The sequence below is a fragment of the Pimephales promelas genome, chromosome 2 (assembly GCF_988280905.1).
Source record: "Pimephales promelas chromosome 2, fPimPro1.hap1.1, whole genome shotgun sequence".
Taxonomy (NCBI): Eukaryota; Metazoa; Chordata; class Actinopteri; order Cypriniformes; family Leuciscidae; genus Pimephales; species Pimephales promelas.
In genome coordinates this window covers 45,828,799-45,841,130 of record NC_142770.1, presented here as the reverse complement: position 1 = coordinate 45,841,130, position 12,332 = coordinate 45,828,799, and the positions used below count along the sequence as shown (strand labels likewise).

Below are 12,332 nucleotides of genomic sequence, written 5' to 3'. Positions count from 1 at the left end.
ATGAGCATTAAGCTGTGTCGCCAGCAAGTCGTTTCCCATCATGCTTTTGATCAGCGCAGTCGGTGGAGAGCAACTGCGCACGACTGCAGAATCCGACCCTTCCGCCTTGCGCTCGCGAGAGTTTTTTGACATACGTCGGCATGACATCAGAGCCAGGCGGACCGTTCTCGGACACATTTCTAACCGGCATGCATCTCGCGCTGATCACCGGTGATCGATTCTGCGCAGAATTTGCTCATCTCAAACAAGCCTGCGGTAACGTATTTTTGTGGGCGGAGCTTAGGTGGAGGCAGAAAGATCCATCTGGCCTCTTCTCTAACGCTAGTTAGCAAGGATTGTTAGCTTGTTTTTTAACAATGTCTGGAGAAAATCCATGAGAAAATCCGATATTATCTTAATGTGTATCTTAATATTATCCGATATTATCTTAATGCATGCCTGATAGCGCTCCGGCGCCACGCCGGATTTCCGGCGTTCAGACGTGTCTGGGGAAAAAAAAAAACAGGTTCGCGCACTAAACCACATATGTAACCTTACTTCAGCCAATCGGCAATAGGGTAGGGGCTGGTCTTGGGTTTTGGCCAATCAAATTGAATCAGTAGTCACTTCACGTGCGATCAGTTTTTTGTGCGTTTTCCACACTGGCAGCGCGAAATCTAGCCGAAGTCATGGAGCGCAACTTTATGAAGCCGGGGGAAGACACCAAACTTGTCGATAAAGGCATAAAGAATAAATGGCGCTGGTCTTGGATAGAAGAGGTGGGTAGAGACGAAAAGCCCTTTGGAAGCTGGTGTCAAAAACTCCGGCAACCAGGAGCATGTTTCTGCACTTTGTGTGCAAGGAAAATATTATATGGAACTAGCGGGAAAAAAGTGCTGCCACGGCACGAGTTAGACCCTAGTCATCAAGCAGCTGTCCGAGCGATTCAACACACCTCACGTTTGCCGGGGGCAACAGCCACAGCAGATATCCGACCCTCAATGACCGATCGTGTGGCTGATTTAAAAATTCGCTTGTGCTCCTTCATTGCCGAGTTCGATCTGTCATTTACAATCGCTCATCCACTCGTCACTCTGTGTCAGAAATTAGCGGAGGATAAACTCGCCCTAACGCATCTGTCTGTTTCGAGGCAGCATGCGGGCTATCTCATTACACACGGCATCTCGCCAGAATTTAAAAGAAATCTGACAAGCTTAAGAATAGCATGTTTTCACTTAATATTGATGAGGCCACTGACAAAAGCATGGATAGAATTCTAAATGTACTGGTCCGATTTTATGACGAGGATGCAGGCAGTGTGAAAACACAGCACCTTGCAAGCAAAAAGGTTAATGTTGCAAATGCCTCAGAACTGATGCTGCAACTAAAAGATGTCCTGCAATCATATGGGCTGGAGTGGAGACAAGTCACTAGCATTCTTCTGGACAATTGTGCTGTGATGAGGGGAAAGAAATCTGGGCTTGAAACGTTAGCAAGGAAGGAGAACCCTAATCTCCTGGATATATCAGGAGACACTGTGATCACATGGTGTCCAATACTGCTAAGGCCCTTATGGGACCCTTTGGCTCAGATGTGGAAGATTTTTGCTCTGATATTTATTATGACAGAGAAATCACCTAAACAGAAGGAGATTTTTGCACAGTTTCAAAGTTTACTCCACCTCCCCCCGAAGAGCTTGATAAGGCCCATCAGTAACAGATTCATTCAAATGCTACATGCAACAGGATGACTGAGCTCCTGGATGTGCTCGTGGTGCACTACTATCATGTGCTGGATCCGAAAGAAGAACACAAATACAGGTAATGCAAATCATTTTAACAACAACAAATTTAGTGTCTTGTTTGTTTTAGTTTTAGCCCTTGTGGGATGTAGGCCTAATTATGCACCATATTTTATTAGTTTAGAATGGTTAGTTGTTATTCAGGAAGTAGTCCATTTTAATGCAGATATTACGGTGTGTATACATTTATTTACATAGTGTGTGTGTGCGTGTGTGTGTGTGTGTGTGTGTGTGTGTGTGTGTGTGTGTGTGTGTGTGTGTGTGTGTGTGTGTGTGCTACAGAAGGCTTCTGTATCAAGTGTTTGAGAGACATGAGCTCTCAGTTGAGGAAAAGGCCAGGATACAAGTACTTCAGAAAGAGCAGGCAGTGGCATCCCGAACAGGAACACAGGTTAACCGAGATCGAAAGGCACGAATCTCTGTGCTCATTACAGAGTTTCAAAGAATGAAGGTCATGATCGACTTATTCAGAGGTATTTTATGACTAGGCAAAGTCATTGCAACATAAATGTAAGAGTAAAAGTTACATTTTAAGTTAATAAGTGGTTGCAGTCCACTGACATATCTGGCAAATGAATCAAGTCATTTATACATGATACTAAATGAAACAGGCAGGTCGTTTCTACAGCAACAATAACCAAATTAATGAGAATATCACCAACTGTGGAGTACTGTAATACTGTGAAGAACTGTGTAACAAGGTAACAATGGGCCTCATTTACCAATATGTGAATGTTCTTAACCGTGTTCTTAAGAAGGTCCTACGGAAACTCTGAGGCAGATTCAAAAAGGTATTGAACTGTAAATGAGTTTTCATATAAAGTAGCTAGCATAAAAAGTGAAAAAGTGTTATTTGTTGTGTTTATTTATTCGAAAATACATGAATGCTTTGTATGTCATGTGTCGATGCTTTTTTAGATGAAAGAGGAACCAAGTCGTCTTGCTGGCAAAGAACTGTTTTATTAACTCACTCGTATAGCTACAGCTAAGTTACTCGAGCATAACACAGTCACATGTATTACGCGCTTTTCTGAGGCGCCTCACTCACGTCACACATGCGCGACTCCCATAATCTGTAGTTACATATCACAACATCTCCCCCCTTTTCAAAAGATAAAGCTTCACCAGTTAAACAAGATGTACTACACATCAAATAGAGATAAACATGAACATAACAGTCTCTGGGTGGTCGATGAATCACGTCAGCATACTTATTGTGATCTCTTGATCTCAACTTAATTTCTATTTATCCTGTCAATTATCGGATCTTAGCATAACAATCTATTCCCATGAAACTTAACTCAAGAACATAATGTAGCTTTTAACTGTACTTATCACTCAAACAGAAATACTGAAGAACAGTATGAAGATAAGTATCAATAAGTGTTCAAGTGTCTCTATATCTATGAGGTATTCTGACCTCACGACCTCTGGATGTCACTTGAACAGTTCTCTGAGGGGACGGCTGGTGTGGTGAACACACCACAGGTGAATCTTTCGGTCTCTGAACTGAAGCAGGGTCACCATGACTGGGTCTGGCCACAGAAGGAGGGCTGCTGGGCAGCTGCAGTGGAGATCCCTCAGACTGTTGCTGCTGGTCTGGAGAGTCAGCAAGCTCCGGGACTGCCTGCAGATGTCTTCTATTGCGTCGCAGCACTGCACCGTTGTCTGTCTTTACGATGTAAGACCGGGGCTCGCTGCACTTGCTAATGACTTTCGCAGACATTTTCCACCCCTTTTCTCCATCCAATTTCACTCTAACGGCCTGCCCAGATTGGAGTTCAGGAAGTGGCAGAGCAGAGTGACGGCGATCGTAGAAGAACCGGTAGGCTGATTTAGCCTGAGCATCCTTCTGCTGAATTTGATGTCTGCCCACAGGAGAAGCTTGTAGTTTTTCTTCCAACATAGGAAGTGTGGTCCTAATGTCTCTTCCAGCCATAAGTAAAGCTGGGCTCACCCCCGTAACAGCGCTAGGGGTGGCTCTGTAACACATTAGAGCGAGATATGGATCAGGCTGCTTCAGAATGCGCTTAGCAGTCTGCACAGCTCTCTCGACAGCACCATTTGCTTGGGGGTAATGAGGGCTGGTAGTCGTATGCACAAACCCGTAGCTTTGGCAGAAGTCTTGAAACTCACCCGAGGTGAATTGTGTGGCATTGTCGCTCACCAGCTCCAGCGGTATCCCCCATCTTGCAAACATGCCTTTGAGCCTGGTAATGACCTGGTGGCTGGATGTTGAAGACAGGTGGGAAATTTCAATGTCCCTGGAATAATAATCAGTCACAATGAGATAATTCTGTCTTTCCAGCTCACACAAATCCGCAGCAATCCGCTGCCAGGGTCCCCCAGGTAAAGGTGTGGTGAGGAGCGGTTCCCGTCTTTGAGTGCGTCTATTTTCGATGCAGAACTTACATGTTGACACTGTCGTTGTAATCTCTGCACTGATACGAGGCCACCATACTGACATCCTAGCTCGAACACGACACCTTGTTAGACCTTGGTGTCCCTCGTGTAGCTGTTTGAGCACTTCTGACCTAAGTGCAGTTGGGATAACCAGTCGATCTTGATACAACACTAGTCCATCGGTCTCAGAGAGGTGAGCTCTGGCAGAATAATATCCATGCAGGGATGGAAACAGCGATGTCCTTGGTGGCCATCCATTTCTAATAAACTGCACGATCTTTTGCAGCTCTTCATCCTCTAGTGTGGCGGAGCGGATTTTGTCAAGTTTTTTTGATGAAACAGGCGCATTCTCTACCACTGACTCCACATATGCTTGAACGTCCTGGTCAGTGTGTTCATCACTACTGTCAGTCAGTGGGCTCCTAGAGAGAGCATCGGCTATGATAAGCTGCTTTCCCGGGACGTGCTCAGCCACAACATTGAATTTCAGTAGGCGCATTAGGAGTCTTTGGCACCTTGGAGGGACTTTGTCCAGGTCGTATGTATTTATGAGGGGTACCAGTGGTTTGTGGTCCGTTTGTAGAAGGAAGTTTTCCATGCCTTGCACATAGCGAGCGAAGCGCTCACATGCCCACACCCCCGCAAGACACTCCTTTTCAATTTGGGAGTATCTCTTCTCTGCATCTGACAATGTGCGGGAGCCGAATGCAACTGGCCTTAACACACCCTCGTGTTCCTGCAATAAAGCCGCACCTAATCCATAGCTGCTCGCATCAGCGCTGATGACAGTTTTTCGGTTGTTATCATAATATGCAAGTGCTGGTGCTGACACGAGCATAGCTTTCACTTTCTCAAACGCCGCTTCTTGGACATCACTCCACACCCACTCACTTTCTTTCCTGAGCAGGGCAGTGATAGGATGCAGCTGTGAGGAGAGGCCAGGCAGGAACTTTCCAACATAGTTGACAAGACCCAGGACCTGTTTAAGCTCCGTAACATTGGTTGGGCTTGGCATCTGTGTGATGGCTTTAACTTTGTCAGTGTCAGGTCTCATGCCTTCTGCACTTATGAGGTGGCCAAAGTACTTTATTTCTGCTTTGCCAAAATGACACTTGGCCTTATTCAACTTTAAACCACTGTCCTTTATGGTCATCAGAACCGCATCAAGACGGGTGTCGTGCTCTTTCCTTGTTGCTCCATAAACAAGTATGTCGTCCATTACTACGACAACTCCATCATGACCCCTTAATAGTGTCGACATCTGTCGTTGGAAGATTTCTGGAGCCGATGTGATACCGAATGGCAGCCGTCGGAAACAGAATCTTCCCATTGGGGTGATGAAGGTAGTCAGCTTTTGGCTTGCAGCATCCAAGGGGATCTGCCAAAATCCGCAGGAGGCATCAAGGGTAGAGAACACTTTAGCTCCGGCTAGCTTGGGAGCAATATCCTCTAATGTTGGCATGATGTACCTCTCTCGCTTAACCGCCTTATTTAAGCGTTTTAGATCGACACACACTCGCACTTGCTCCTTGTTCCTCTTCACGACTGGAACCATCGGGGCACACCAGTCAGAAGGCTCTGTAACCTCCTCAATTATGCCCAGGGCCAGCATGCGTTTAAGTTCCGCCTCTACTTTGGCCAGGAGGGGGAACGGGATGCGACGTGGCGTCGTCAGTGAGTAGGGCTCACAGTCAGCTTTAAGTTCGATTTTTACGGGGTCGCACTTGAGCAAACCAATATCCCCAAACACCTGACTTAGCATTACAGTGTCCATCCCGTCAACTCTCATGACCAGTCCCATTTTTGTGGCTACACTCCGTCCAAGGAGGTTGTGAGAGTATGGCCCTTTAATTACAGTTATCCAGAATCTGTACTTTTCTCCTTTGTACTCACTTGTTGCCAGGAACTTGCCAATACTCTTAACTTCGCCACCGGGGCTGGTGATGGGTCCTTTCGTTGCAGTGACCAGGCGGGGGCGCTGTGGCAGTCTCATGAATGCAGCCTGTGATATAACACTGATATCCGCCCCAGTGTCTATTTTGAATTTCACAGTGCTGCCATTAACAGGTAAGTCAACGAGCCACTTATTTTCTGAATCAGGTTGATCCATTATGTCTGACACATTTTCAGTAACTTCTCCAAGGAAAAACATCTCGTCTGTGTTAGTGGTGCTGCTAGGCATTGTAACAACCTCTTTAAGCATCCTCGTCTGACAAGCTGCCTCAAAATGTCCAATTTTATTACACCTTCTGCACTTTTTATTCTTTGCTGGGCAAGGATGCATTTTACCATGTTGTCTGTTACAGCGGGAACAGGTAGAATGCTGTTTAGACTCACTGTGTTCTTGTTTTTTCTGCCATTGTCCCTCGTTACTGCTCCTTCTGCTGTGGAACGGCCGCCTCCCCTGTCTCATGGCGTCTACTGCACACTCCGACCGCAGGCTCTCATTCTGTTGCTTTATTTGTTCGCTTTGGCGCGCTATTTGAATAGCTCGTTCAAGAGAGAGATCAGGCTCGAGCTGTAATTTCTGTGAAACATCGTTGTCAGATATACCAATAACTATTCTGTCCCTGATTTGCTCATCTTTAGTGTGCTCAAACTCACAGTACTGTGCCAGTTCATATAAACTTCTTACAAAAGCCTCGACTGACTCACCAGGCTTTTGTGCTCTCTTGTGAAAACATGCTCTTTCATGTATCACATTTCTCTTGGGCACAAAATGATCGGAGAATTTGGCTATCACCGTGTCGTAGTCCAATTCCGGTTTACTTTCCTCTTCATCTTCTCCGCCGTCATCGTACACAAAGGAATCATAAATCGCTTCCGCCTCTCTCCCCATTGCGTAGAGAAGCGTGTTTACTTGCACTTCACCGCTATCCTTATCCAACTTTGACGCCACCCGAAAGCGGTCGAAACGTCGGCGCCACATCGGCCATTCCGCCGGCCGCGTGAAGTCAAAAGAATCCGGAGGTCCGAGCTTCGCCATGTCTTATTTTCAGAGCGTGAAGTCGGCCACTTCTGACACCATGTCATGTGTCGATGCTTTTTTAGATGAAAGAGGAACCAAGTCGTCTTGCTGGCAAAGAACTGTTTTATTAACTCACTCGTATAGCTACAGCTAAGTTACTCGAGCATAACACAGTCACATGTATTACGCGCTTTTCTGAGGCGCCTCACTCACGTCACACATGCGCGACTCCCATAATCTGTAGTTACATATCACAACATTGTAATATAGTGGAATTTATTTAATGAAAAAAATAATTATAATATTTTTATAAATAAAATATCCTAAATGATAAAATATATAGTTGTAATATAAAATTATATTATATTTCACACCTGCAGATAAGATGATAATGCAATATCCATTTATTCTGCACAAACAAGTCAGTTCTCAAATGTGCGTAAGAGTGCTCTTGAGTATTCGTAGATTCTGTTCTTGCCAAATAACAAGAATACATTGGTGAATACCATAATCTTCGTAAATTCTGCATAAATGGGTTTAAAGAACGAAATTCTTCATAAGAATGGTTGGTGAATGAGACCCATTGTCCTTACTCCTGTAGATGAAAGTGATCTGCTGCCACCTAGTGGTTCATTTTGTGCGATCAGGTTAAATTTGTCAGTACATTCTCTATTACAAGCAAAGTATATTTGGACAAATTTCGCCCGCAATCATTCCCCAGCTTGCCCTGTTAAAAAAACTTAAAAGATGTCTAAAGACGTCTTTGGCAAACATATTTAGACAGCCAATGAGTTACAGGACTAGAAATTTATATAGGAATATATCAAAAATGTGACTGACTATTATTTTTAATGAAACCACCCTAATAATATTTATCTTGAGCAAAATTCAGTTGTATTATTATTTAGTTATATATTGTATTTGAAATGCATAATCATACTTGTGTTCAGATATTTCCCAACACTGGTTGTGAGTTTTAATTACCAATTTATATTGTGTTTTATATTTGCAGGGGTCCTTCCAACATTTCAGGGATTTGCCAAAAAGCTTCAACATGAAAAGCCGATGGTGTATTTGGTGCATGTGGAAATGGTGGCCCTTGTAAGAGAGCTCCTGGGACAAGGAGATTCTCAAGGTTGATGTACGGAGAAAGGATTTGCAACTGCCAAACTGCATATTTTGCATTAAAATGAATATCTCCTTGTTCATGCGTCCTTATTTTCTATGGTTAGGCTACTAATGAATTCCTAGTTTACTTTGGAGAATTATAATTGCCACGCTCTGACCTTTCTTGTTATGGATGTTGTAAAGTCTTAGTACACTATACAAGCAATAAGTACGCAGGTAAATGACTAGTTAAAAGCAGGGATGGATTAATAAACAGACCCAGGGTCCCAGGAGCTCTGGTGCTCTACACAAATATGCTACTGTAATATAGGCTTTGTATTGGGTTTGTTCATTTCATGTCTGAATGATGTCCATTTATATCTACAAAAGTCACCAGAATCATTTAAGGGACTACCTGTATTCATCAAAATGTTCTCCCAGGGGAGCACACTTCTGGATCCCGCTTAACAAATGTTGATCAGGGCATATATCTCTTGGCTTAGGGGCCGCTTACCTCCCAGGGAAAAAAGTTCAGGCTCAGGATTTTTTTCTACTATCACCCCTGTTAATGTTGGCCGACCTGTAGCCGCCTACACGCTCACTCAATGCATGGACGATCTGACAGGATTAACGTACGTTACCTCGGGTGAGTGGCTTCTACACCTACCTTATTGTCACGGTGCTGCGTGAGGCAAGTTCCAAAGAGTTCACAAAGGCTAGCAAATCCAAATAACAGTAGATTTATTCCAGAAGACGAAGGGAGCACGCACACATCAGAGCAATACAAACAATACCGGACAACAGACAGAGCACAAGCAGGAACTAAATACACAGAGATAATTAACAAATGACTAACAGCTGTGATGAAGGTGATTGGTGTCCATGGTGACTGATCAGTGGCAGGAAACTCAGACAGGGAAACACAAATGAGGAGTGAAACTGTGACATAACGCCCCCTCTCGGTAGGCGCGACCTCGCGCCGTAACGGAAGAATGGAGGAGGTCTAGAAGGTGGGCAAGGCAATGCCGAGGGCACGGAGCGAGGAGATGGCCATGGGTAGGCAGAAGAAGCTGGAGGAGGTTCGGGCGGAGGACGGATGACAGGAAGGAGACAGAACTGAAGGTTCCAGGGTGGTGCAGATCGTGGAGAAAGCCAGTGAAGGACCTTTGGCAGATGGGTGATAGAAGGTGCCCAGGCTACAGCCAAGATGGTACCCCACGGCGGCGTCGATGGAGGGAGGAGCCATGGAGAAGCAATGAAGATCGCCATGGAGATGACAGGAGGCGACGACGACGAGGAAGAAACCCACCGTGAAGTCGATGAGCAGAGGTCGTGAAGAGATGCTGAAGACCCAGGTGACCGCGACGGAGCCGCAGCGACGATCTCCTGAGAGCGAGGTGGGGATCCGGAGGTCTGAGGGCGAGTCGGAGCGACCGAGGGCGGAGGTGGAGCCTGAGGTAGGGCGGAGCAAGCCGTAGCAGAAGGGGTGGAGAACCAGAGAGCAGCGGATGGTTTGCAAATCCGCAGCGGAGGTGAAGCGACGTCTGACCTCGGTGGAATCGACGTGCCGAGGGAGTCCGGCAAGACCGAATGGCCGATGGTCCACGATGAGGTCGAGGGTGGAAGGAGCATAGGTTCGGGAGCCAGGGCAACAGGTCGAAGCAGATCGGAGCGCACCGAGGCTTTAGACGGAGCTATGGGTTCATCTTGGGCAGGAGAAGATGGCTCCCGACAGGTCCGAGGTGGTACCCCGATACTGAGAGGCAGAGGTGGTACCGAGGGACTGAAGGGTGACATAGATGACTGGGTGGTACAGATGGCTGGAGACTGGGGAAGAGACTGAAGTCCAATGCAAAAACCAAAAAAAAATATAGTGTTTGGGATGTTTTGGAGAGGTGGTGGGAGAGGGAGGTTGGGCGGGGCTAATATGACAGGCAGATGAATGACAGGATCGGGATTGACAGGTTTGGGTAACAGAACAGGAGCTAGACAAATCTCATCTCCAAAATCAAAAGGTGTTTTAGCCAGAGACACACTCAGTAGTGGAGGGGTGGGTGGGGCTTACTTCCGAACCCTCAACGTCCACCAGTACTCCCTCAGCGACAGATGGTTCGGCCGGCTCACACACCTGGTCAGGCGCGCGTTGCTCGGGCTCCATGGCGATGTGATCCTCGGTCACTCTCATGGGCGGGGGCTCATTCATCGCCGCGGTCTCCGTTGCGCTACCTGTGGTGGGCTCAGGTCGACAGTCCTCGCCGTCTGGGTGGTTCTGGCTGGGCACTGGCTGGGAAGTGGGGCTGGCGGCATCCTCGACGGTGAACGCAGATCCGCAGGATGCCAGCACCCACTCCACATATGACATGAAGCTCCCTCGAGGAACCTCCTCGGATAACTGTGCACGTGTGGCAGCATTGAGTCCGACTTGCAGGAACGTGCACAGGCAGTCATCCGGGAAGGTGGTCTGATGGGCGAGATCCAAAAACACTTCTAAGTGTTCCTCGAGGGATCGTTCTCCCTGCTCAAGGCACAAGAGCTTTACTGCCGGAAAGTCCATGGTGAATGCAGGGGTGAAAACGGAACAAAAACACTGAACACGAAAACGGGAAAAACAAAAAGGAAAATACAAGAGCGTTCTTAGTGGGGTCCGGTATTCTGTCACGATGCTGCGTGAGGCAAGTTCCAAAGAGTTCACAAAGGCTAGCAAGTCCAAATAACAGTAGATTTATTCCAGAAGACGAAGGGAGCACGCACACATCAGAGCAATACAAACAATACCGGACCACAGACAGAGCACAAGCAGGAACTAAATACACAGAGATAATTAACAAATGACTAACAGCTGTGATGAAGGTAATTGGTGTCCATGGTGACTGATCAGTGGCAGGAAACTCAGACAGGGAAACACAAATGAGGAGTGAAACTGTGACACTTATAGAGAAACCGATCGTAAATAGAAACTGAGGGCATATAAATTTTTAGATGCCTATATGGTCCTGTACAAGACTTCTGTGTACGATCCGCAGTTCTGCCGAGCCAGCGTCGAGACCACGACAATGTAAAGAGTGACATTACAGTGCGATATTAATGATGTGAATATTTTCTAGAAATAAAAGTTCCAGATACAGCATATTCATTTTTCATCAATTCTTGCACCAAACAACACAACAAGATGACATTTAATAATAGTAACAATTATTTAAGCTCCTTATTATGCAGCCGAATCTGTGCTGGTTTGCATTGGCCGCCTCCAATTTTCACTTTCTTTTGCCTCCAGCTAGTGCCGTGACGTAACTGTGACGTCGGCGCAAAAGGGGTCTATAGAGTTGTTCTGACAGTGTTCAAGTACCGCTTGACAAACAGTCTCTCCATTCTACTGTTTATTATTCTAAAGACTGATCCATCACCATATGCCGAACCTTCACGTTACAATAGCTTCATCTAAAATGCTAAATACAACATATTTCAAAATCTTTATTTGCCTTGAAAACATTTTAAACCACGTTTGGAATATGATGCAAATACTGGATGGTGTTTCAAAGTTTATATAAAAATTTAATATTAATAAATTAAATGGTGTCATCTATGTTGAGAGTACTTGTTATGCTAATGCACCTGCTGCAGGAGCTTTCTGTTCAAAAATAGATATTTTTTTAAATAATTCACATGTAAAGTTCCAATAATAGTTTTTTTTTTCTTTCTAACAAGACTTAATGCGTGTATATCGGGGATAACTTAGGCGTCACTGACTAAGCATTTTGCCTAAAGAAAGGCTATGGTTCAATTCAAACAAAAGAATAACGATAAAAGAATATTGAAGATTGGGTCTCACCATGTGTAAGGTTGATCGATTTAAATGAATAGAACATGAGTGGGCCAGTTCTCCTCACCAAACATTAGTCAGAGACTGTAAATATGTATTTAGGGCAATAAAATATTTGATGAGAAACTTGTTTGCGTTTTCTAAAACTTCTCGAAATCCTCCACTGACATAAACTAAAAGACATAAATCTCACAATGACTTCATAAAATGCATAATTTTAGAGATATCATTCTCAGATTCAAAATTAAGTATGA

General features: G+C 45.3%; 1 protein-coding gene and 1 pseudogene across 1 annotated transcript; one reads left to right on the top strand and one right to left on the bottom strand.

Annotated features, from left to right (window-relative positions):
• The first annotated feature begins 456 nt into the window (after nucleotides 1-456).
• LOC148997621 (uncharacterized) lies at nucleotides 457-8,291 on the top strand (annotated as a pseudogene).
• A 629-nt stretch (nucleotides 8,292-8,920) lies between these two features.
• LOC148997620 (uncharacterized) lies at nucleotides 8,921-11,179 on the bottom strand. The gene is given in 2 exon segments (XM_089123316.1): nucleotides 8,921-10,269; nucleotides 10,271-11,179. Coding segments are annotated over 2 exon segments (1,713 nt in total). The 5' UTR covers nucleotides 10,813-11,179; the 3' UTR covers nucleotides 8,921-9,098.
• Between the last annotated feature and the right edge of the window lie 1,153 nt (nucleotides 11,180-12,332).